Genomic DNA, 26005 nt, shown 5'->3' on the forward strand with positions numbered 1-26005 from the left:
GAACATAGACGCTCCTTTGACAAGCGACTATAAAAGGCCACCTTAAAATGCAGCTTTAGGCAAATAACACAATGACAAGGGAAAGACGAGAATGGATTGCTGCTATGCCGGATGCTGGTGTGTCAGTCAGAGCTGCAGTCATGCACAAACCAGCTGCCCGATGTTGTGTAGGTCCCCGTCGTGCCAACACAACATCTCTGCCTAAGCATACAGCTCACAGTGATGAGCATCGTAGCTATCAGCAGTCATAAATCTTAATACAGAGTGACAAACGCTGACATATTTACATATAAGATCTCACCATTGACTAAGAGTGGCAGAAAAGTTGCCTCAATAAGTGATTTTCTACAGTGAGTAAGAAAACATGATTTATTCCTCTCGGGTTAAACCTGCAGTTAGGTGTCTAGTTTGGAAGGATGATATTTAAAAGTCAGCTATTTTGATATTTGTGCCATTCATAGAAGAAATATCTCTTTTCTCTGGGGAAGATCATGTACTTGGTCCTATCTACACTAAGAACCAATTTATGCCTTTTGATTGTAACTTGGAACTGAGCAAAGCAGTTAATGAAGGGCCCTGACAGCAGAAAGTACTGTAAGCACATTACAGTTTAAAATATATATATATCGTCAGTTATTGCTAGTTCAAGTTCCAAAAGGTTAGATTATCACTACGAAAAAAAAATTCTTATATCTCAGTACTGCTTAGCAGTATGCATCTTTCAATAATTGAGCAACATCATTAAGAGACAGAAATATGTTTATCACGTCATAATTCATCTCATTTTGTCAAAATGTAGGTGATTCGTGGAATCTTTTCTGCTCTGTACATAGTGTTACTCTACTGTTACATGTTCTACATTGTGCCTGACTGGTTAAACCGAGAGAGAACGGCTCTATAGTATCAGCCAATCAGAGACGATTACGAACCTGTTACTGTATTGCTGCATTTTCAGCCAATCAGCATCGCCCGTCATTAAACCTCTGACCAATCATATTCCAGGATGTTCACACGTCCAGCCAAGAGGAAGTGGATGATGTGTATGTTTTGTACACAACTGGTGCCGACGCCGATAAAAGTCAGCTGCTATCTGGTCGTTAATTTCTTTCGTATTTTGAAGCTTAAGTCGACACTTCCGTAAATGTACAGATAGCTTCTATGACCGTTAGCTGAGTTTCGAGCGGTAAAAGTTGTGTATCTGACAGAGTTGTGTTGTCGTCCGCCGGTAGTTACTGTGTTTTCCCTCCAGTCAGCCCTTCTGCTCTCCAAACTGGGGTGGAAGTAGACGATGGGTGTCGCCCCAGCAGATGATGGAGGAATTAACCTGGGATCATCATGGCTGTTGTGACGGTGTGGCGTTACACCAGCGGTCGTGTCCTCGGAGGATGGGGCCCGCTGCTGTGCGTCGCCCTCGGCTCCCTGGTGGCCCTCCTCATGCCCCTGGTTGGGGTGGAGGACCGGTGCTGTGGCTCCCTGAAGGGCATCGCTCAGCTCCGCTGCCATCTGTGGGGGGCTCACAGCAACCTCCAGCCGTGCAGTCTACCAGCCTCACGGTCCCCTTCACTGCCCTTGATCTGCTGCCTCACAGGACAAAGCCGAGCAAAGGTACGAACAAGAAATTAGTGCCATATGGTAAACTAGATTACTGACTAGTCAGTGTAAACCACACGAGGACGAATCTGACTCTGTAGAGTCTTAAGAATGACTTAATTGTCCTTTAACTCACTTTAAAGGGAAAACGTCTTCTATTCAGTTTTCTGGCTTCTTTATCTTCATTCTCTCTGTATTTAGTGGTTTTTGCCTGACACCAGTTTTAAGATGTCTCCTGGAGACATTATGATGGTCATTCTGTAAAAAGTTTGACACATTCATTTTATAAGACAATCTTTAAATTTCTCAAATAAGGAATAGATTGACTGTAAAAATATCCATTCTGCAGCTCTAATTTGAGTCATCAGGTATAGTCATTTTATTTTTGGGATATTAAATACAAGTTTTGTGATGGACCTCAGAAGTCCGTGTAAAATTAAAGGTCTACACAGTGCAAAAAAAAAACTAATGCATCATGTATTCAATTTTATCCAGTCTTGTAACACAGGGCATTAAGTATTTTTTATTTAAAAAGATGGCATTTGTACAACATAAAACAAACAAGTATACACTATATTGGAACAGCATTTGATAACAGCTGAACAGCTCAAAAGCTGTGGACAGTTGACGAAATTTTAGTTTTAGTTTTCTCTAGATTGCTGACACTGTGTATCCTGTTGGGTTTGCAGAGATGGAGCTGGAGGCCAAGGCGGCGCTGCAGCAGGCTCTGGAGATGAAGAAACTTGGGAAGAGGGAGAAGGCTCACAAGCTGTTGGTTCATGCACTTAGCATGAACCCAGACTTTGTGGATGCCCTGACGGAGCTGGGTACCATTCTGGAGGAGGAGAAGGATGTGGTCCAGGCAGACCACCTCTACACCAAGGCCTTGGCCATCTCACCATGTAACGAGAGAGCTCTGGTGAGCCGAGACAGAACTCTTCCCCTGGTCGAAGAGATTGACCAGCGTTACTTTAGCATCATTGACAGTAAGGTGCGGCGACTTATGTCCATCCCTAAAGGCAACTCTGCTCTTCGTCGAGTGATGGAGGAAACCTACTACCACCACATCTACCACACGGTGGCCATTGAAGGCAGCACGCTCACTCTGTCTGAGATTCGCCACATCATTGAGACGCGCTATGCTGTGCCTGGAAAGAGCCTTCAGGAGCAGAACGAGGCCATCGGCGTGGACGCAGCCATGAAGTACATAAACACCACTCTGCTGTCCAGATCAGGAGAAATCACCGTCAGCGACATCCTGGAGATTCACCGGCGGGTGCTCGGCTACGTGGACCCTGTGGAGGGAGGGAGGCTGCGCACCAACCAGGTGTTTGTAGGCCACCACATCCCACCCCACCCTCAGGACCTGCAGAGACACATGCAGGAGCTGGTTCAGTGGCTCAACTCCGATGAGGCCCTGCAGCTCCATCCTGTGGAGTATGCAGCTCTCGCTCACTACAAACTGGTGTACGTGCATCCGTTTGTGGACGGAAACGGACGCACATCACGGCTGCTGATGAACCTCGTGCTCATGCAAGCGAGATACCCACCGATTACCATCAGGAAAGAACAAAGGGCCGAATATTATGCAGCTCTAGACACCGCCAACGAGGGTGATGTTCGGCCTTTCATCCGCTTCATTGCCAAATGTACAGAAATAACACTGGACACGCTGTTGATTTCTACAACAGAACACGCTGTGGGGCTGCCAGGAGCCGGCCAGAACCAGGCCTGTCCTGACTGCAAACAGACCATCCCAATCCACAACTGAGCTAGGAAAAGGGAGCACGAGGAGCGGGCATGCAGGGATAGATGTTAATTAATCTATCAACATCATAACTTATGTGGAATCACATCATCTCCTGACCATATCCTACCTTGTCTGAGTTTAGGTTCAGTAGCTGCTGAGGTCATTGAAACTGGTGCAGAATGTTGAACTGTAATCAGGTTTTGTTGCATCTAAGTTTGCTTTCATACAAAAACATTTTCTGCACAGTGAAAAGAACCAATTTCCCCTCTTTTGCCCATCTTCCCATGCGAGAGTTGAGGCATATTAATTTATCTCAGAAAACAATCTGAAGAACGACTACCGCAGATGTGAGGAGGAAACATGTTTGAGCTTGACTTGCCTCTGCAGATGTGTACAGCAAACATTTTGTTTATTCTGTATGGATAAAGATGTCAAATAACACTGCAAAGCACTTTCATGTATTTATTTTAAAATAAAAGTAAGTGTTCTGTTACCTTACGATAGTGTTGCTTATTTAAACCGACAATTCAGTAAAGAAAAGTTGTGTTACCTTTGCTGACATGTTTCGACAGCTTCTGCTGTCTTCTTCAGAGCGTCATCTGACGTTTGGTGATGTGTCCTTTTTTTTTTTTTTTTTTATCAAAGCTTCATTTTGGGATCCGGTACAAAAAATAAAGAATTCATTTTGGGATCAAAGATGATTTACATGACTTTATTAAAACAAGGTTTAGACCAGGTAACAAAGCAAAAACATTACATGACTTTATTCTTAATTTTTGTACAGGACCCAAAAACACAAGGGTAGAAAAGGGTAGATAATCAAAAACACAGGAAAATAAATACTACAGTTGAAAAAAATAGCCTTTTATTATTTACCTCTAGATTTTAAATATTGACTATAGAAATTATACAAAACAACAGCAATGCGCACAATATAACTTCTTATTATTGGACATTAAACAATGAAAACAGAAGGTGACTTCTACCGACCAACATATTTAGATTTTTTTTTTCTTTTTAAGATTAGGCCACTGTGGTGAGAGCAGTACATACAGCTTGTATTTCATCTGTTTTGAAAATTTAATTTATTACAAACTATGGTGACCTTTTTAAAATTTTGTATACTGAACATTATGTACACTAACAGAACCAATAATATTCAAACAAGACAACTGGACTGATGGACGACTTGTGGATCCTTAACGTGGGTAAACTGCATAGATTCTCTTCTATTGTGTCCAAGGAGCTGCGGTCCTAAATAATATGTGTAGATGATATATCTAATAAATATCTCTATAGAAGCCTTTTAGTAGAATACACAGAAGAGCATCTAACACAACTTCAGTAAAGGAGTGAAACCGACTAAGCCGAAAACAAGGTCCAAAACACAGTTGGCCATATTAATCAATGGATTATTTTACAGTGCACTTACAGTTGTGTTCTATCTTTGACACCTTAAACTAATGTTTTCGCTTACGTCAGTGGGCTATTGCAGGGCTGCAGGTAATAACTAGATTGTATATTTTTCTTTTTTTTCTCAATAGTTTGCTTGAGAATTAGAAGACTGCTTGTCACCGTTTTGTTGTATAAACGGTTTAAAACAAAATACCTTCGATAATGTAAGAAAATGAATCTATTCTCTCATTTGAGACACCAAAAATACAATATGCAAGAATGGTTTTCCTCTTATTTCTGATAACTGACAGCGCAAGACACTTATAACATTTGTCATAAACCAAACCAGAACGCAGACATGAGTCTTGTGTGTCTTTCCAGCCACCAAAGCAACCAGTAAGATGCAGTTCTTCAGCATCACCAGCATCCTGCTCACATGTGCACTCTTTAAATGTAACGGGGTGAAAGGAGGATGATTCATTTCCCATTAAGTGTCTTTTCAGTCCACAGCATGTGAATCAGACTGATGCCTAAAACATGACTAATTTGCTTACGGATGTTCTTCCCCTGAACAGACAGGTGATGGTAACAGTTACAAGTGATGCACGAAATCAGATAAATCATAAGACGGTATAATTAGAACAGGTCTGTAAACACTGGAACTGAAGCATGAGGGCAGCTTTTCTACTGTAATACAAAACCCTCAAAGTATAAGCTGGTTAACCGACACGATGGAACCTTTAAGGGTTCACCACAGCATCGTAATACCGAGGATTAATAGCAGATAGTAACTCAGAGATGCAAAAATTATGGATTAGTTACTATACAGTCAGGGAAAAAAAACAGCTAGTCTTGTTAGCTGTGTCCTCAGAGGTCAAAATACGTTACACAACAAAAGTCCGTGTCTCCCTAAAAACACCCGGAGAATGTCTTTTCATATCACTATCACATCCAACGTATGTACACACACCAACTATACTACACCATATCTGAACTTTTTGCATATGCCTTTTTAAAACAACATTCACAAGTTTGGCTGTTTTGAACATTTAAAAAAATACTCTCACGTATACTTCTGTCAGATCCCTTTAACGGAGCACAATAACAACAAAAAAGAAAGAAAAAAAAGAGACCTTTGAACATGAGGCTTACAATTTTAGATACAGTATATTTACACACAAACATGATACACTTATTTGTTTTAAAATATAAAACAGCCAGGCAGCCACTTTTAAACACACCCAACAAAAACAATCTGGCTCACTGGTGAAAAATCGGGGTCGGAAAGGTTTCGGGAGGGCAGGAGCACAGCGATTAAGGCAAATCTGCAGAACGGACGATGAAGAGCATGACTGAGATTAAAGGGACATCAGGTAACCAATTACAGAAGAATCACCAACACTAATTTGTAAGGACACAAGATGGCTTTCAGTATGAAGGCGGTCATAATCCTCCTGCTCGTCTCCTCACTTGTTGAGAAGCATTTTGGCAAAGTCTGAATTTGACAAAGGTTTCGGCTCTCCGGCTGCATTCGCTGTGCTGCTGGCCGTCACTTGCTCAGCTGCAGTCCCGTTCTCAACTTTGCCAACAGGCGCACTCTGTCGGTGTAGGGAACGAGGGAGCAAAGAGAGCCCGGTGCGTCCTCTGCCTCTCCTGAAAAAAGAAAAAAACAGCTCTGATTTATCCTATTACTACTAGTTATGGATCTGAGAATCATTTAAGCATTCAAACTGAAAAATGTGTTTGGAAGCTTACGATCCGTAGACCTGGCGAGGCATCATGTCGCTGGTACCAGGTTTATCCATCGTTTTTCTGCGAGGAGGGTTGCTAATAGCAACAGAGATCTTGTTGCCTTCTACATCCATGCCATCCATTCTCAGCACTGCCTGAGAGGCCTGGGTTTCATCTGCAAACTCAACATATGCCAGCCCCTGCAGGGGAACACAGCGAGGGAGGGTTAACTACAGACTCTACACCCTGACTTCGCTCAGCTGCTGGAGGGTCAAAGGTAGTAATCAGAGGAGTATTTTTAGCCAAACATCTGGATGCTGTCCTCATCTTTCAGCCTCACCTTGGGTTTTCCTGAGCGATACGTGACCAGACGGACCTCTCTGATGGTGCCGTGGCTTTTGCAGAGCTCCTCCAGTTGCTCTTTAGTGCATGAGAACGGCAGTCCAGAGATGAAGATTTTGTGTTTCTCCATTGACGTGTTGTACTTAAACACCTAAAAAAGAAAAAAAAATAATGCAAATTTCTCGGCTTAATTTCCACATGCTCTTGGTGTTTACAGGGAACACTGAACACTTATTTTACAGTCAAATCAGCAGAGTCGGAACAAAAACTAATAGACACAAAATGACCGAGGATGACTGATTATCACATCACATTTGAACAACTGAACAATTAAAAATAGTGAATTAGAATTAAATTCATGTTCAAGTACACTAAAAATGCTAAAGAATTTATAAATAAAATATAAAGTTATCTAATACCTCTTACAGCCTTTCTGAGGAAACTGGTTTGTCATTTTTAACATTTTAAGCCCACAAACAATAGCTACAATAAAAACAACAAACACGCACTTACCTTAAAGTCTGGATTTTTGTTTTTGTCTACACAAGGTGACACAAACATGGGCCTGCCCTCCACCTCCCGTCTGTCCAGCTTCAGAGCTTCAGGGACCGACACTGGCGACTCAAACTGTACATAGCAGTAGCCTTTGAAGGTTCCCTTATTGCTGAAGACTGGGCGAATCTGTGTGACTGGACCACAGGTCTCAAACAGCGTCCTGAGCTTTGACTCTGGCTCCTCCAGGGTGTAAGCCAGGTTGCTGATGAACACGCTGGTATTGTCATTTCGAAGCTCTGGATTATCATCATTCTGCTTCTGGGCAGTAGCTGCCGCTGCTTGCTGCACTTTTTTGTTGCCAGGTGGACCGGGCTTATACCCAGGTGGAGCGTTTCTCCCAAAAAGTCCGGTCTCCGTCTCCATGTACTCATCTGTGGTGTGATCACTGTTTCCTCGGTGTCTTTTCGCAGCTTGTTTTGTCACAGAGAAACAAAAAGTGACAGCGCATAATGAGTAAAATCACACTTGCTCAAAATTAAAAAGTCGCATCACTCAAACTAAGCAGTCCATCTTACCGGAGTCTTCATTCCATTCATCCTGATAGTCATCTTGTTCTGCTTTCCTCTTCTCTCCAGCTCGAGTTCCCTTCTGGAACTTCTTCTGGGTCTTCTTGTCTGACTTGGCTTTCCGCCGCTGCTCGGCTCTCTCCTCCTCTTGGCGAGCCAGGTTGGCTTCTTTCTCTGCCGCCTAACAGATGGGCAGAACATGGAAACATTAGCCAAAAGCCGCTGAGTGATACACCTGTCCGGCACAGCGCTGACATGTGTCCCTACTTTTGCTCGTTGCTCATTAATCCTGTTCAGCCGGGTCTCCGTCTTCTGCACTGCTGCGTCCCAGTCCTCCAGAGAACCTGTAGGCGAGGACACAGGATTCAGAGACACACTACAGCTTGTGAAAATCTTCTTTATTTTTACATTTTTGTGTTGGCACTCACCTTCCACTCTCTCAAAGGTGAGCAGGACTTCACACACATGCTCTGGGTAGTCTGAGGTGCACTGAACTGCTCTGTGGAGAGCTTTTCGACAGTGAATGGGGTCTCCATAAGACCTATGAGCAATGAAAAAAAAAATAAAAAAATCAAGGAAACAAGTGATTAGTCACCAAGACAGAACAGCACTACTATTAGATTAACATTTTTTCCATTCAGTAGTGGACTCACAGACCTTTCGAGGTTATAGTACTCCAGCCACATGTTAGCAAATTTGGCGTTCCCTTTTGTCATGATATTATCCCACAGTTCTCTGGCTTTTTGCATATTCTTGCAGTGAAGGGCCTGATCAGGAGAAGAAAGGGCAAATAACAGATCTGCGACATCCAAGTTCAATACAGACGTGTGACCAGTTAAAGGAAGAAGCTTGAATAAATGAGTAGAGAAAGAAGCAATGCACGGTGCAATTAGGCCATTAGCATCCAATTAGTCTCACTTAGCCAGTCCATTCTGTTGTACATAATTATCTGGCTGCTCCTCACTATCATTCTGCTACAAGGGGGAAAAAAAAGCACTGTCTTGTTTGTATTTATTTATACCAATTACAGTAGTTGTGGGAAGAACTAAGCCAACAATGCAGCTCTGGTGTTCCCTCAAGGTGGTGACGGGTTGAACTGTTGTGATGGAACGTCCCAGTAGGGCTGCGTTACTGCACAATGCAAATCCTCAGCAGAATATGAGTTTTTCAATGTGGTAGATTACTGCCCTAAAGCGGTTGTTGTTCCCTGTAGTGAAAGAGACTTTGACAATGCAGACAGACAGCAGAAGGAGAGGAGAAAGCCGGCTGACATGAGCAGCCTATAGCAGGCTTATGACTGTTTTCTGTGTCAAAATGATGAAGAGGCCTGATTGATTCTGAATTTGTATCAAGATAGCAAGAGGAGTGTCTTAAAACAGAGTTGTTTAAACACAGATAGCAGAAGCTTTAGTCACGAAGCTCACTTGGTTAGTGTTCAAATAAGAACAGCGGCTTAAGTGACATCTGAATATAGATAATCTGTAAACAGAGCACCAAACTATGGTGGACTGCATGTTTGATGACCCTGAAGCTTGTGCATTAGTGTGACATGTGAGGAAAAACAGATGAGCAACTCTTCCACAGGTGACTGAGAACGTCAGTGCAGGACATGATCAGATTGTCAGCAAGAACGATCTATCAACAGCCACACAAAGAGGGATATTACTGCAGAGTTGCACTGGACAAACCGCTTATTACAAACATTACTGCCAATTTAGATTCAGTGGCGCAAAAACCAGAGGTACTGGTGGAAAAAGCGTGATGTGGCCAGATGAGCCATTCTTCAACGTATTCCCAACAAGGTGCATGTGTGACAGACATCAAAGAGAAACTTAAAGGTCTATAAAGTGCATAAGGCACGAGGGATCACTGAATGGTTTGATGATGAGTGAAAATGAAGCGAGCCGTATGCTGTGGCCTCAGGAACTGAACACCTGTGGGAGACTTTGGGCTGACGTGTTGGACAGATCTCTTCACCACCATGACTAACACACCAAATGAGAGAATAAGTTTTGGAGGAATGCATCTGTGTTGAGTTCAGAGACTTGGAGAATAAATGCATGGTGCGCTGAAGCGGTTCTGGCAGCTTTAGGTTGTTTTTTCTTCAATGTCACCCATCTTTATATGTGACAGCAAGTTTCTTCTCACAGAAAGATAACAATATTCTGCAAACATATTGTATCCACATGGGCCATCTAAGTATGTGTACATGCATAATATCTTGCATCATGTGTGAGAAATGTTTGGTCTTTAGATCTCACCCTGCATCCCACTAGATTTTAGTAGTAATTTCATTCTGCTTCAAGGATGTCAGCAGTATAGTAGAAGAATAAAATTGGGCCTTTAACCAGTATAAATAGAGAAGGACATCACATTTGTCACGAAATCCCTGAGTGTTCAATGCTTACCACTATTCAACAATACTAGCACACCACTCAAATTCTTGAAAATGGTCGCCATAGTAACACCGCTTACCTCTATCCTTGCCCAGATCTGCATTATGATACAAGAAGGATCTCCACTTTCGCCAAACCCTACAGAGACACGGAACAGTGAAGAACAAGACAATTCAAATCGATCATGTCACTAAAATAAATCTCGGTGAAATCCGCCTACTTTCTTCAACGTCTTGCTTCATGTAGTCCAGAGATCGAGAGAAGGCTCCTCGCAACTCTTCCAACTCTTTACTTGATTCTACAAAAAAAAAAAAAAAAAAAAGAACATCAGCAAAGGAACAATGTGAATTCTTTATTCCTTCACACAGTGACAAGCACACAGCTGCTCTCACCTCTACTGAAATCCACACGTCTCCTCAAGTAATCGAGGTACGCCTGCCAAATTTCCACATAATCTGTCGCTTGAATGAAACCAGCATTCAGCGCCTTCTCAAAAACATCTGCGAGGAAGAAAAATTTTACGGAAATATGCAACAACATTCCACAAAATGCCAATATACTGAAGTCTGCATTTGTCAATAAGAACACTAGCATTAAAAACCTATCAAAATAGTTTTGACTTGTCAGCATTTCTCACTTTTTTTGCATCTTTCACTCACAACTGCATCAAAATATGTGGATCTATTCCAGCAATATTTGTCCAAACACGCACACAAGAATTTTAAAACGCTTAAATCACAAACAGCTTGGTGCTACCTGACACAGTCTGATGGTCAGCTCCATGTCTCTCCAGAGCTAACAGGTAGCTCTTCCACAGACCCATGGTCCAGGGGCAGTTTCTGACGGCACGTTCATGAGTGGAGAGAACCAAATCTTTAATCTTCAGCTGACGATCCTGTAGAGTCCAGAGACAAACAGTAACAAAACAGTTAAATGATCTTAAACCAAGAGAGAATCATTACTAAATAATTTAATGAGTTATTCTAATAACCAACCACATTTTTTACATGCAGCCAGATAACTTTTCATTACTGTGAACTGTGTTAATATCCAATGGATGGCTCTCCAACTGCATTTAATCAGAACACGGTTTGGCTACTTTAATCACCAATTTGAAAAAAAGAAAAGGAGGACTCACAGTGACCAGTACTTACAAGATAGGTCGTGTATTTTGCCCACATATCTGGTACCAGACAGTTCTCCGCCAGAGTCCGCTCAAAGGTTATCTGGATGCGTGCAGGGTCGCCCTCCTTTAGCTCAAAGTCGATGTAGCCCTGATATTCTGCCAACTTAGGAGGTTCTGCTACCATCTGCAACAACACAACAGCAGGAAGATGTTGCGGACTGCAAAAACTATGCATAATATTCTAAGTTATTAAGTAGGGCAGTTACAACAGAAGTGAGAAGTTACCAGTGACTCTTCAAAAGATTTGCATTTCTCCATCTGCAGTAAAGCCTTTTTGTACTGGTGTATGACCGTCTCAGAAACCCCATGTTCAGACCACTCCTCGTACTCTCCATACGTGGCTTCCATGTCTACAACGCAGGAGAGCAGTTACTTCAAACTGCTCAAAAAAGAATACACACACCACATATGGCATTTACAAAATCTAAAAGAGTAATGTTGAGAAGTGAAACTTTTAAGTTGCAGGAATGTGTTATTGATTACTGCTGAATTTCGGTCTTGAATGAGTGAAAAGGCTCCGACATAAAAAGGTTACAAACATGACAGAAATGCCACTGGTCTTTATTCAGATGGCCCAGAATGAAAATGCCATGCTACTAGACCATCTGGCAATCTCTAGTCCACTCCTGCAGCAAACCAAACACACGGTGAGGGTCTGGTGACAAATGCTCTACTTCTCAATCTGTATGGCATTTCAGAAGCCACATCACCATCTTGCCACTTTTTAACTTGTCCAAAAAGACACTGTCATCTTTCATTCTTTAATGGAGCGATTCACAGCTTTTTTTAAGTGGGCCATGACATATGGCCCTCACAACAGGAACCCTGCCCATTTCATAGCAACTCGTCTGGACAGAAGAGACGTCATTCTTACCCATTAAGGGGACGGCCAGCTGGCGGCGAAACAGTGTATGGATTCGCTCTAGCTGAGTGTTCAGCAGCTTCTGCTCCTCGTGGCTGGGAATCCTGCCAGGAGGCGGCTGAAACGAGAGGCAGCAGAGAAAAATGGTGTTGAAATTTTGCCCATTTATTCAAACATCAAAGGAATTTAATTTAGCTTCTTAAGTATTTGTAATTATTCTAAGCTAAGTAAGTGTTATCATTTAAAAGCAGGCTCTGACACAGTATTAAGACAGAGTTATGTTGTCTGCAACTGTATTATACCACAAAAAATTGGTTTTAATCCAACAAGTGCCTAATTTGCATGCTCTAATACTGTTTTTCAAACTGCCTCATACAAAATTAACCTTTTTCTCACAAATATAAATAGATAAAACAGCAACAGAAACAGAGTGTACGTCCTTATACTGAGCAGATCTCTCCTGATGATGGAAACACAAACCTGCACTGTGGACAGAATGGCGTTCTCAAACTCCCTGTATGCCTCCCACACCGTCTGTCCCTTGGTCATGTGAAGCCCCACAGCTGTCACAGCTCTCTCAAAGATGGCTCTCACTCTGTCTATCCCACCTGATGAGCCCATGCCACCAATAGAGTACTGGGCGTATTCCAGCCAGATATCTGGACCTGTGAATAAACATAAATGTTAAGATCATGCAATTACAGAGTGTCAGATCAAAAATGTTGACAACGGTGCGGTGCGCTCACAGATATAGTCTTTCACAGCTCTCTCAAACAGCTCGTATACTTTCTCTCGGTTTGGCTCCTCCTCAGTCAGACGGATCTCATCCTTGAGCCAGTCCAGCCAGATTTCTACAGGATTAAACAAACGTGGTTTCAGTTGGAAATAATGCAGAGCTGCTGATTCCTCTGACCCCTGAACAGTAGGAGACAAAAACCAACCTTCAGTGAGAGGAAAAAGCTCACTCATCTTCTGCCTTGCCTTTCGCAGACGGAAAAGTTCCCCCTCCTGCTTAAGTAGCTTGATAAGATCCACATGGCAGTTGTAGTCGAAAGCATTGATCGACAGCTGAAAAATGCACAAAGAGGGGAACGAGATGTTGAATAATGTACATACATATATACTAATTACTTCACAGGTTTTCATTATTTTTTAACCAGCGTGTTGGTACCACTGTCAAACAAAATAAACTGAAATGATAGTCTGATCAGAGCACCAAAACATCTAAAATATCTTTAAAAAGCAGACATTTGAGTAGCAATAACTTCAGCTCCAAACAACAACTACAAACTATAACCTAGCTATTGAACAATCACCAATAAAAATGGGATAAAGACTACATACAGTCCTTCATTAGCTGTATTTTGCAGTTTATATTTTTGCTAAAGCGGTTTTTGAGGCGTTGACTGAACATTTAGAATGAGACAAAGAGTAGGACAAACAAAAGTACCCTTCTGAATATCGCACAAGACAATGCAACACTATACACTGCAGCTTCTAAAATGACACAGTCAAATAGCAGGATCTATTACTGGATAGCATTAGTTGTAGATAGGAGTACTGATACTGGAACTGAGTGCAACATAAACAGGGCAGCAGTAACGTGGCGAAGTTGTTCTCTATGCTGTTACAGTACGTAGTGTATCAGTACTTCAAGTTCATCATAACGATGCTGTGATCAAACGAATTTATCAATTTACAGTCATTAAAGTTGGAGTACTTTCTCTCTGATTTCTCCCAAAGCTGTCATGAAATCATGGACTGGTAGTAAAAAGGCGCGTGATGGGAGACATTAGCATCACAGATTAGCAGGCAGCTAATCACAGTAGCTGTGTGAATGACGTCGTATCAAACTCCTCCATTTAATTGTTTCAGTTTACAGCAGCTAATACTCCACTGTCCCCCGTTACCATAAAATCACGTCAAGACAGAGCTGCTCACACGTTTAAAGCAGCTGACTTCTTGTAGCTGGCTGTCTTTACCCCCCATTCATTCTCATTAGCTCCTCGGCTAACGTTAGTTAAGCAGCCTGGCTCGGCAGTTGGTGCTACTTACCTGCTCCTCCAAACGCTGGATTTCGGCTTCGTTTTCTTTCTCGTCCTCGGACGAATCGTCCTCCTCGTCGTCTGAATCTTCTACCCCCATGCCCTCCTCCTCCTCTCCGTCCGACTCCATCTCTCTCTCCTCCATCCCCGCATCTTCCTCCTCCATGTCCTGCAACTGCGTTTGCTCTGCGTTGCTTGACGCTGCCATGTTGGAAAGTGTGTCTGCCTGGTAACAAGCTAAAAAGCCAGCAGGACGACGGGAGGCGGAGTCTGCACCGGAACTCACCGTCTCTCCTCCGGCGTGTAGCGGCCGCAGTAGCCGCTAGTCGGGGCTCCTCTGTCGGTGAAGCCTTCTTTTACACTTGTTTGTCAACAAAAACCGCTCGTCCTCGCTCGTGCTCACTCGTTGATTTCCGCTCACCGTCGGTTTTGAAACATGGCGAACGTCTCCTTACGAAACTCCGCGTCCTTGCTGTTATTTAGCAGAAGGTTGCTCAGACCGGAGCTAAACGCTGTCTGCTTTTACCACAAAAAGGTAACCGACTGAAAATGCTTCAACACCGCACTTTTAATTAACTTGTGTTCGCTCAGTTAACTAGAGTTGTGTTGTCTGTCAGTGGTCTGTGTTGCTAACTCATCCTGCAGTGACCTACATCTAAAACTACCTAAAAGAGGAAACTAACAAGCAGTTTGTGTCTTTCACGAAGGTGGTGGACCACTACGACAATCCAAGAAATGTGGGCTCTCTGGACAAAAACTCCAAGAATGTGGGGACTGGATTGGTGGGTGCACCAGCATGCGGAGATGTCATGAAACTGCAGGTAAACTGGATGTCAACAACAGAGATTACATGGCAGTACTGTTGTCAAGACTTTTACAGTATCACTGAGTATTTGGCTCTTTTTGTCTCCAGATCGAGGTGGATGAAAATGGAAAGATAGTGGATGCTAAATTCAAAACATTTGGCTGTGGATCAGCTATCGCCTCCAGCTCTCTAGCAACAGAGTGGGTGAAGGGGAAGACAGTAAGTTGGTATAACACAGTCAACACCAGCTGAGTCACAGATTTCAGTTTTTTTTTTAATCTTTGTGGAGGATCTGATCCGTCTGCTTTCACCTCTGCAGGTTGACGATGCTCTGAAGATCAAGAACACAGACATTGCCAAAGAACTCTGCCTCCCTCCAGTCAAGCTTCACTGCTCCAGTAAGTTCAAGGCCTGGAGAGATACTGTTATCCAACACTCTTAAAAAGCCTACAGATGAGTGGCAAGGTACAGGAAAAATATGCCTGGCATAGAAGAGACAGGCTTCTCAAAGCTTTACTGAAAGGATGAATGCCATTTTTTTGAAAATTAACCCTCACATTTCCTGTTTATTGGTGATCCAGAGCACTGTCTGACAGGCTGGGCTTTTCTACAAGTGGTTGTGTTTTTCATGCTGCAGTAAATACATAAAATTTAATGTATATTTGTTCATATTGAGTTGTATTAATGATTAATCCCAGTTATGAATGACAGATTTCCTCTTAACACATGCTGTCATTGCATATAATTCAACCCATATCAGCCCCCTGGATTACAAATTATAAGTATTGGCCCTAAAAAAAACAACTTGTGGGTGATCTCCTATGTCAAAGCATATACGTCTGGCATGTTTTCAGGTAATTTTTTAAAAGATTTTCCTCTAACTTGCCACCAATTTCTAGATGTGGGTGATTAGATGATAGATACATTCTACATGTTTTGAATCCATCTCTCAATGGACAGTGATGTTTGTCTGTTTTCTGACAACACTGGATGTTATATAAGTTGTACAATTAAATGTATTCATTCATCCAGTATTGTTGTTATATGAAAAATGCATATACAGTGAAAGAGAATAGTGTCTCACCTCTACATATTGGTTTATGTAGCGTCTCCTCCAGTTAAATCCATGTTCTAAAACCCTCTCGCTCCTTTTCTTTCAGTGCTTGCAGAAGATGCCATAAAAGCAGCGCTGTCAGACTACAGACTAAAACAGCAAGACAAGAAGGAGGAACGAGTCAAAGCCAGCAATTAATATGTTGCATCCGTTACTGGGTATTTGACTTTGATATATCGGCTCCAGCTAACGTCTCAGAGCAGCGCAGTCCTGTGTGGAGGATGACTTACCGTAGTGCTACATCAGGTCTCACATCCTTCAGAGAGTTCAGGGAGCTCTAACATGTCATAGATCTCTGCGGCTGTGGGGTCAGTGTCTTCAATTGAAGCAGTGATCCCCATATTAAAAGTGCCCGACGTTAACGGTGTTTATGCTTTTATTATTTTCTCACTATGTGATTAGAAATGTTGAATTGATGCTGATATTGGAGTTGGAATTTTTGGTGAATATTATCATTGTCAGGGAGCTTCACATTTTTCTTAATTTGCTGCCATTGTATACACAGGACATAAAGGACATCTTAAATGAAACAGGAATAACGGGATTGAGGTGTGGTGATTTTATTTTTGTATACTGTTTTTGGCTTTTCGGTTTTATTTGGCTTGATTGTATGAAATCCCTCATGATGAATTGAGCATGAGCAACAGATAGGTCAACAGCTAAATACAAAAAAGCAATACAGAAAATGGTTTGCTTACTGTGGAATAAATGACTTATAAACGGCTTCAGTGTTTGTGCGTTTGTTATCTACCAGATCCTAGATCAAGTGGAGCGACCCTTTGTTGGCGCACGAGTATCTTTTCAGGACAAGTAACACTGCCGCCATTAGGAGAGCGACTAAAATACACAACAAAGTGAGCAGAGCGATGATCACGGCAGAGTCCTGCTGACTGAAGGGTTGTGGGTTGAGAGTAGACAAGAGTCCGTCTCTGTTTGTGGAAAGCAAAGCTCGTGTTCCTTCAGCTGAGGTTGAATTGCTCTGATTGTACCGAGCTGTGATGTTTTCTCTACACCTCTGATCCTCCTCAGGGGAAGAAGTGGTCGTTTTAAACTGTGCTGGATTAACTGACTGAGTTTTATTCAGGGATAGACACTCCTCATAGGTAAGAGTCTCTAATGAGTAGTGTAAGAAGCGAGTTTTGGGGAAATCTTGCACTTCAGAAGGGAACCCAACAGTGGTTTGTCTTGATGTTTTCTGCAACAAGTCTCCTGAATCCCCATAAGAGCTTTGTGCTGTTGGCTTCACTGCCAGCTTTCTCTCCAGCGCAGAGAAGAGATCGTTTGGCTTCAGGACATGAGGACAGATAGTCATGACAGAGAGGTTCAGAAGCAGACGGTGAGCGAGGTGGACAGGCTCTGTACACACCAGGTCTGTGGCCATCTTCAGTCTACCGCTCAGCAGCCAGCGGTAGAGGTACAAGATGTCGCACTCGCAGGCCCACAGGTTGTCGGTGAGGTCCACGGATCTGAGGCGCGGCAGGCCGTCGAAGGCGCTCTCTGGGACTGAGCGCAGGCAGTTACTGTTGATCTTCAGGACCTGCAGGTTGACCAGGGCGGACAGTGAAGGCAAGTCCAGGGCGGAGATGCAGTTTTCTGAGAGATCTAAGTGGCTCAGTGATGGGGGGAGATTCACAGGGAGGCTTGTGAGCTTGTTCCCCTTCAGTCTCAAAACCTGCAGCTTATTCAGACCCTGCAGGGCCCCCGGCTGGATGGCACGGATGCGGTTGTCCTCTAAATCCAGGCGAGTGAGGTTCCCCAGCTGCCTCAGGATGCCGGAGGTGATGTAGGTGATGCGGTTCTCTTGCAGCAGCAGGGACTCCAGGCTGGGAGGAAGGCCTCGAGGGAAGTGGGCCAGCAGGTTCTGACTGAGGCTGAGCTCCTGCAGGCCAGAGAAGGGCCGGAGCAGGTGGTCCACGTTACAGAGCTGGTTTCTGGCTACGGACAGAACTGAGGTGCTGAGAGGGACGGAGCGAGGGAGGGACCTCAGACCCAGTGACTCACATAAGACCAAAAATCCTGGTCGAGGGCAGCAGCAGCCAGGAGGACAAGGAGACGTGGTGAGACAGGCTAGAGGACAGATGCAGAGAACTAGTAGGAGAACCCATCTGCACCAACGCATGACTCACTGGGAAGATAAACAGAGGAGAGACGAGGACGTTAGAGACATCCAGAGGAAACAGAGCCAAAAAATAGCCAGATCCTTCACTTATTATAACTAAAAGAAGTGATATATCCTGAACCCTCCTGTTGTCCTCATTTACGGACACTAAAAAAATATTGTTTCTTTGTCTAAAAAAAAATCCAAAAATTCTGCAAGAAATTCCCCAAATTTCTGAAAATTTGCAAAACCTTCAGGAAGAAAATTCCAATAATTCCTTAAAAGTTTCTCTTACAACTTTTGTTGTAAAAAAAAAATCCCCAAATATGGCAAAAAATTCTTGTAAATATTTGTTAAAAATGAGTAAAAATCTTCCAAAAAATATCTAAAGTGATTATGTATATATCAGTAAAACTTCTAATATTGTATTTCAGAACATTCACATAAAAATCAACCAAAGTCCGGCGAATTTTGCTGGATTTTGGTTGACTTTTTTGTGAATGTTCCTAAGAAACATTTTTAACATTTCTTTTTTTCCACCAAAAAATGTTCAAAGATTTCCCCAAAAATGTTAAAAATGTGGACATCAGAAGTTTCACTGTGAAAATATTTTTTTCCACATTTTCAAACTTTGAAACGAGTGAATTTTGACCCGCAGGACGGCACAAGGGTTACAGGACAGACCGATTATTGGCCTCTCCTATTATTTATTGTCTGTATCAGTAAGTTTTTGACAGATTATTGATCAATTAAATGCACTTCAGGTCTGATGCAGCTCCTTCCTCTGCCTCTAGTCAGAAATGTCTCTCAAGCAGAGACTAAAAACTGAACAAGAAACACAAGCTGTTGCCACGAACCAGGAAATTAGCTTCTCTCACAGTGGCTAACGCTATGCTAACAGCTAGCGGCTAAGTTAGAAGGCAGCCACAGATTACCCTGAAACAGAATCTGGAAAACTAATTATTAATGCTTTAAGATGTGGATCTTAGTGGGCAAAAAAAGTGGCAGAACACAGAAAGATTACGTAAATAGAGAGGAACAGCAGATGCAACAGAGACAAACTGATAAATCTCAGTCGATCCCACATAAAACAGAGAAGAGTGTCCTAATTTAAGCTCTCCTATTTCTATTTTACATGTTTAGTTATAGTCACCATTATTAATGACGCAGTCTAGTTATCAATGGCAGGTTCTCTGCTATCACATGCTGTCAAATCATTACATTAAATGTACATCAGTCTAAAGTATTGGTCTAAAATATTCTTTCTTTCTTGGGTACCAATAATCGGTATCGGGCATATCGGTCGATCCCTAACCACCAACAGGCTGTTTAAAAGATTACTTTAGCTGGAGTTTGGTATTCTGGGAGAAAGTTGCTGGACCAATCTAGTCCCCACGTGTGGGCCAAAATATTATATTAAAATATGTAAATGACTGACCATTAGAGATGAGAAACCTTTAATGATTGAATTAACACTAGTAGCTGCAGAATTGATGGTTTGAAGGCAACCTAAATGCTGTTTTCATTATCAACGTTTTATAGCAATTTATAACTCCCTTATGAAGCTTAACTTATTATAAAGTGGTAACAAAGAGCAGAAGGTGCATCACTTACCATTCTTGTATTCCTTTATTAGCTGCTCCTCCAAAGAGATGGGCAGGAGTGTGTCTCCATAGTCCTTTATGATCCCCCGTCTCTCTAAAGATAACCACTGCTGCTGAGAATTCCAGGCAGATGCTCATCAAAGTTTAATGGCAGCCTTAAGGTGCTCTATTACCTATTCTGGATCCTCTTCACCATTCAAATTGATTGAGAGGTGCCATTGTTTGTCAGCAGGGACCAACAGTGATGAGGGTCAAAATACAAATACTTAACAAGAGATGTTGAGTAAATACAAAGCAGGTGTCCTAAATATTCTCTTATCTGAGGCTACCAAAGGTCAGGGTTCCTGAAACTCAAACACACAGTGAATCCAGTGAACCAGGCCAGTGACGGAGCATTACCGGGTGGTCCTGTTTGCAAGTGTTTTCCCATCACCCGGTGTGAACAGTGAAAGTAAAGGAGAAGCGTATTCTCAAATTATTTAGCACCTCATTGACAAAACAGCGGGGGAATCTGACCCTGGTGTAAGGCTCTGTCAGGGCTCACGTTTCAGCCGCCTCAGGCTGACGTTTGAGCCGCTGTACTGTCATGTCATGTTTGATCTTTGGCAGTTTGACCCACTGAAGCTTCAAATCACACTTTTTTTTAACTCAAAATGAGGTTTTGCTCAAGCCATTTCACCATTATGTAATCACATTCATACGTATTTATTATGATTTTTTACATTTTTGAATGGATTTCAGATCATAATGAAGCCCTGTCATGATAAAAGTGGTACATGTAATAAAATAAAAAGAGATGTGTCAATATACACAGCTGATAAACCAATGCTAGCACGGTTCACTTGAGGGCAGTATTTCATTTCTTGTTTAAAATGTAGAGCACAAATGGGATTAGAGTTTTTGCTTTAACCTTAGCTGGAACAAATCAGTGTCTCCAGGATTTGTACAGACAATACATGAACTGTTGTTTTGCAGTGAAGCCCTCTGTATGTATCTGGTTTACTTCTGTTGAAATATTTAAACAATCTTGTACAGCAGCCAGTGAAGGACAAAGGGGTTCATCATCGTGTCCAGGCTCTAGTACCTTCTTATGGTGTCCAGCGTTTGGAGGCCAAAGAGGCCAACCAGAACCTAGCCAGATTTATTTCTTTTAAGTTCTAAAAGGTTTTGCAAAGCTCCAGTAATATTTTCAGTGATATGTTTTTTTTCAGTTCCCACAATTCTTCTTAAAAGCAGGAAAAAGTCCTCCAAAGACTTTTGTCTGGAAAGGTTCTTAAAACATTTGCCAAATGTTGCATTAAGAATGTCCTTCCTTTGTTATCATGTAATACTGTAGGAATGGTTTAACTTTTTTTTTTTTGCTCAAACCAGCATTCATGTTTTGAACGTTCTTCTTTTGTTATCATGCAACATAATCTAATAACCAAATAAATTAATATGTTCTGTCTTAGTTAACCTCATAGGAATATTATTTGAAATGAGAAATATCCTTAATGCCTTCTTTGAACATTTGATTAAAATGTTTTCTTTAAAACATTACGAGAACTTGTAGGTAATGTTAGTCAGAGCTGTTGAAATATTCCCTGTTATTTGGGAAAACTGGAGGAGTTACTGTGTTGTTGTGTTTGCACATTTTGGGTCTGAATTGCTCATTTACAAGACATCTTATCACAGAGAAAATATCACAAATCTGACATTTGGATAATTAACTTAAAATAGTCGCCTTTGATTTTTTTGAGTAGACGCGGCTGAAAATTACAGATTATCATGTTGAACATAATGTGCATGTAGAGAACATCCTCTGTTTTTGGAACTTCCTTGCCTTTTCTAATCTTAGGTTTCCTCAGGACTGTACTTGTGTCTCGCTTGGCACGACTTCCACCATCTCCACTGCTACGTTTACAGTAACGACAGAATCATCTTTACCAATAGTTTTATTAAACATAGGCTAAACAAAATTGTCATTTTGTAAACAATGCAACTGTCACAGAGGAGGCAACTGTGTGGAAACGTGAGGAAAACAATCTGAGGTTCAGCGGAAAAAAAAGAGTGTTTTGACCTTAAATCATACAAACTGGAAATCACACATTTAGTTCAGATCAGAGTCACTAACTTGAGTAATGTGACAGTAAGTTGGAGAGTTTTAGAAATGACCTTCTTGTGATTTAGTCAAATAAATATGACAAATATACAGTGGTGGAATGCAACAAAATACTTTCAATAAAATAGTGTGTTTAACTATAAATTGACTTAATGGAGTATTTCCATTTTATGCAATCCTCAAATTAACATACTTTTACTTCTTTACATCTCACAAGCAACTGAAAGGTTAATTGTTCCTTTTACTTTTCAAGATAGAAAAATGATTTTTTTTTAAAAATTCCTCTTGGATTGGCTGTAAAATTCTTTTCTCGTAGCACAACTGAGGGTTGAAAAGTTTACTTTTTAGAGACACATGGTTCTCACAGGAAAGAAAGACCACAAACATATGATGATCTTATAGGGATTAATGCATCTGTACAGATTAAACCACCAAAACTAGTTAAAATAGCTCAGCTTTGAACACCTACAGCAGTAAAATGCAACAGATACGCTTATGTAGCAGTAACATTTATCCAAAAACATCTTATATAACAGCTAAACACTACAGAATCTGTACTTTGGATAAGTTCAGCAAAATTTGGTTTTAAGTATCAAAAGTAACTGGCTTTAACTTGCAGTGGAGAATTTTCACAGTGTGATAATGGTGATAAATAATAGTACTTTTACTGAAGTAAAGGATCTGAATAGTTCTTCCACCTCTGCAAATATAAACCTGCCAGCATTTCATTTAAACTTTTGTAGCCTACTGAACCAGCAAAACAGGCCAACTGTCTGTCTCTATACTCAAGTTTTTGACTCATTTGAACTCTTTACATAAAAAAAACATAATTTATCTTATACATAAGTATTACTTATTATAAAGAAAACTTGAACCCTTATTCACAAAGGCTGTTTACCGAAATAAAACAAAAAAAGGCTTGTAGTGTATTTGCTAGTAGAAGACAGAAATGGAAATGATCAACCAAATAAATATGTAAAATAGAGGATACATGCATGTATGTTTTAAATCAGTTGTCCAGAAATGACACAGTTGCAGCTTTTGGTTTAAACTTTGTGAATTAGGGTCCTCAAATAAAATACAGTATGATAGGACATAAAATAAAAACATAAAAGTAAATATGAATGTGATTATAAAGAGAATCTTCTGCTACTTTTCCATGTCAAGTTTATCACCATTTCATTTTGCTTTATTTACGGCAGAAATGATGTTGCTCTGAGTGGCTGATTCGTCTAAAGGCTCTTAGCTGTTAAAACGGTGTTCAGCAGGACACGCTGAGGAGGCTCCTCTGGGCAGGAATACGGAGAAAAACTGTATACCAAATACAGAAAATATTTGTAACTTCTAATTGGCAAGCATGGAAAATTCCAGGCTGTGCAGTATATAATTTTTTTCATCTGTTATCCAGTATTATTAATGGGAGCAACTATTATTTTCATAAAGTGATGCAGACTCAGCAACACAGGGCTGTTATTTTCAGCTGTTGAGAACTGTAACCACTGATAAAAGTCAAGTGACTGCACACTGCCAGACTATCCACAGAGCTCCTTCAAACTGAAAGGCTCCCCGTATTCAAAGAAATCAGCCATTTTTGCTCATATCTGCTGGTGTCAATCGTTGGCTGTTTCATGTCAAAGTCAATCCATAAATTGAGAGTAGATTTATTCAGTAACACATCTGAATGTTATTGTGTTTCCTGTTTTATACTTATGAATGAGAAGCATGTATTCATTCATATTTTCCTTTATCTTTGTTTAGAGTTTAGTGTTTTAAAGATGGATGATTTTGTAGGTGAAGGCAGACTTCCTTTAAATATATTTCCCTCTCTATGATCTCTGTTGAAGTCATTCCACTGAAATCATGACATATTTTACCTACATGCCTGGAACTGCCTGATCTTGTTTTTAATTTATGTCACCTTTAATTCCAGTTAACTCCTGTATCCTGCCCTAGTGGTGGGCTTTCTTCAGATGGCAGGTGCAGACAGGAGGACTGGAGCTGGTGCTGGGGCTGGAGCTCTGCTGCACCTCCTCCCTGTGCTTCCCCTGCTCCTTGTATTTGGGCTCCTCTCTGCGCTTCTCCACCTCCTCTACGTCTCTGACCTTTCTGACCTCCTGGCGAGGCGACGACCTGACCTCTCTCCCCCCCTCTCCCACCAGAGCCTTGGAAGGCTGCCGCAGGTTCTTGGGGGAGGCCATGCTCTGAGTCTGGACCCTCTTGACGTGGTCAACGGCGTACGGCCTTTCCTGGAAGTCTCCTGAATGCTTGCGTCCTCCGGTTTTATCAGCCGTATACTTCCTGGGCGGATTAGGAGGAGGCTTGTAGGCCTCCAGCTTGCGCTTGTGACTCATGGCGGAGGCACAGCAGATGATAAAGACCATGACGATGAGAAGAGAGGTCACCACTATGATGATGAGCAGATTCTCTTGCAGGAAGTCCACCACTCGGCTCAGGACGAAGTCCTTCAGGCGGATCATGGTGGTGGTGATGGTGTTGGTGAGGGTGGGAGCTCCGGTAGATGCAGTAATCTCAACAGGAGCTCGGGTGGCAAAAGACGTGGGGAAAAGGAGCTCCAGCTCGGCTTCATCACCGCTGCCTTCCATGGATACGTTATAGAATAAAGGAGTGCAGTGACACAAACTGCAGCACAGCGAGAGCAGAGCCACACAGGTGACATGAAAATACAGGCGGGAGTTCATGTTCTCTTCTGGTCCTGAAACAAGAAGAGGTTGGACTTAGGATAAATTACACAAAAGTTCTTGATCTTATAGTAATGCGCTAGTACAGTGTTAGGAGGTCCCTTTCAAAAAGCAGTTTCAATTAAGGAAATCTATTTATTTATTACATGCAAAGATGCTGCATTAATTAGAAAGCTACAATCAGGAGGGAATCCGCTTATCGTTGCATAAAGACTGGAAACAAAGGGGGGCAGCTAGCTTGGTCCTATCAAATGCTGTCACAATCTGCCAAAGAACTTCTCTAAAACTCAAAAAATAACACATCAAATCCTGTATATTTAATCCATGCACAGTGAGAAGACATAAAAACAAGAAATTGTGCCTTAGCAGCATTTTTTTGGGGCACCCTTGAGCAATAAGAGCTTTCTGCCACCTTTGCCACACCAGCTGTTTCTAGGTTTTTATGCTAAACTAAGAAGCTGAGCTCCTGTCTCTAACTAAATATTTACCTTACAGTATCTAAAATGTGCCTCCTGTATCTGTCTTGACTCAGGTTGTTCCAGGTTTTCTGCCTCTGCCCGTCCAGCAGCAGATCTATTTTAGCAGGCAGGACAGTAGCCATTACTTATTTGGGGTGGAGACAGCGAGTTTGGTGCTGAAGGCCTTATAATTTGTAAAGTAGAGGGAGGCCACCCATCCACCACACCAAAGCCAGGAGGAAGCTATTTTCCAAAGGGAGCTCAGAGGCGTGGGAGACCTGTGGCTGTGGCCTCTATATTTACACTGGGCAACAGCTGCTGAGCACCAGCCACAGCAGCACAGACCTGAACAGGATATTTCTGCTTCCAGGGAAACCTGCATTTACTTACAGTACAACTGACTGAATAAACCTCACAGCCCAAGATTACTTTTCTCCAATATTGTCTTTCCATCGTTCTCGCTCCTTTTCACTGCAAGGCCAAGATTTAACACAGAAAACTGCGACCAGTGAGTCTGTAGCCATTTAAAACCTGTTTAACTCTTAACACAGTGTGTAATTACAAAGTGCCAAACTGTAAAGACAAGCTTCTAATCAGCGTCATGCTATAGTGAACCTGCTGCTGCTCTGATTAACAGTGAGACCCCCTCCCTCTGCTCCTGTGTGGTCGAACATAGAGTACAGGGAGCAGATGATGGGCTGGGTCTCCATCCTGGGATGTACAGCTATAGGACAGCTCTGCCCTCTGAATCCCCATAATTACAACTAA

At 41.9% G+C, this 26005-nt stretch overlaps 4 protein-coding genes across 4 annotated transcripts; 2 read left to right on the plus strand and 2 right to left on the minus strand.

Moving 5' to 3' along the window:
* Positions 1–999: 999 nt before the first annotated feature.
* Positions 1000–3838, plus strand: ficd (FIC domain protein adenylyltransferase). The gene is given in 3 exon segments (XM_022198783.2): positions 1000–1509; positions 1512–1605; positions 2280–3838. Coding segments are annotated over 3 exon segments (1350 nt in total). The 5' UTR covers positions 1000–1335; the 3' UTR covers positions 3362–3838.
* A 198-nt stretch (positions 3839–4036) lies between these two features.
* Positions 4037–14630, minus strand: sart3 (spliceosome associated factor 3, U4/U6 recycling protein). Its single transcript, XM_051950569.1, has 19 exons — positions 14369–14630; positions 13255–13381; positions 13060–13164; positions 12794–12978; positions 12326–12431; positions 11677–11801; positions 11420–11575; positions 11022–11160; positions 10658–10765; positions 10486–10563; positions 10345–10403; positions 8527–8636; positions 8298–8410; positions 8137–8213; positions 7879–8050; positions 7322–7773; positions 6807–6959; positions 6491–6666; positions 4037–6388 (listed from the first exon to the last, which is right to left on the minus strand). Exons 1-19 carry the CDS (start codon positions 14564–14566, stop codon positions 6202–6204), a joined length of 2826 nt encoding a protein of 941 aa, XP_051806529.1. The 5' UTR covers positions 14567–14630; the 3' UTR covers positions 4037–6201.
* Positions 14631–14664: 34 nt separating this feature from the next.
* iscu (iron-sulfur cluster assembly enzyme) lies at positions 14665–17000 on the plus strand. Its single transcript, XM_022198770.2, has 5 exons — positions 14665–14893; positions 15066–15179; positions 15272–15382; positions 15483–15561; positions 16324–17000. The coding sequence occupies exons 1-5, from the start codon at positions 14795–14797 to the stop codon at positions 16413–16415; spliced, it is 495 nt and encodes a 164-aa protein (XP_022054462.1). The 5' UTR covers positions 14665–14794; the 3' UTR covers positions 16416–17000.
* A 4897-nt stretch (positions 17001–21897) lies between these two features.
* On the minus strand, positions 21898–24787 carry tmem119a (transmembrane protein 119a). Its single transcript, XM_051950905.1, has one exon. The coding sequence runs from the start codon at positions 24777–24779 to the stop codon at positions 24030–24032; it is 750 nt and encodes a 249-aa protein (XP_051806865.1). The 5' UTR covers positions 24780–24787; the 3' UTR covers positions 21898–24029.
* Between the last annotated feature and the right edge of the window lie 1218 nt (positions 24788–26005).

Source organism: Acanthochromis polyacanthus, chromosome 7 (assembly GCF_021347895.1).
Source record: "Acanthochromis polyacanthus isolate Apoly-LR-REF ecotype Palm Island chromosome 7, KAUST_Apoly_ChrSc, whole genome shotgun sequence".
In the NCBI taxonomy this organism is placed as follows: domain Eukaryota; kingdom Metazoa; phylum Chordata; class Actinopteri; family Pomacentridae; genus Acanthochromis; species Acanthochromis polyacanthus.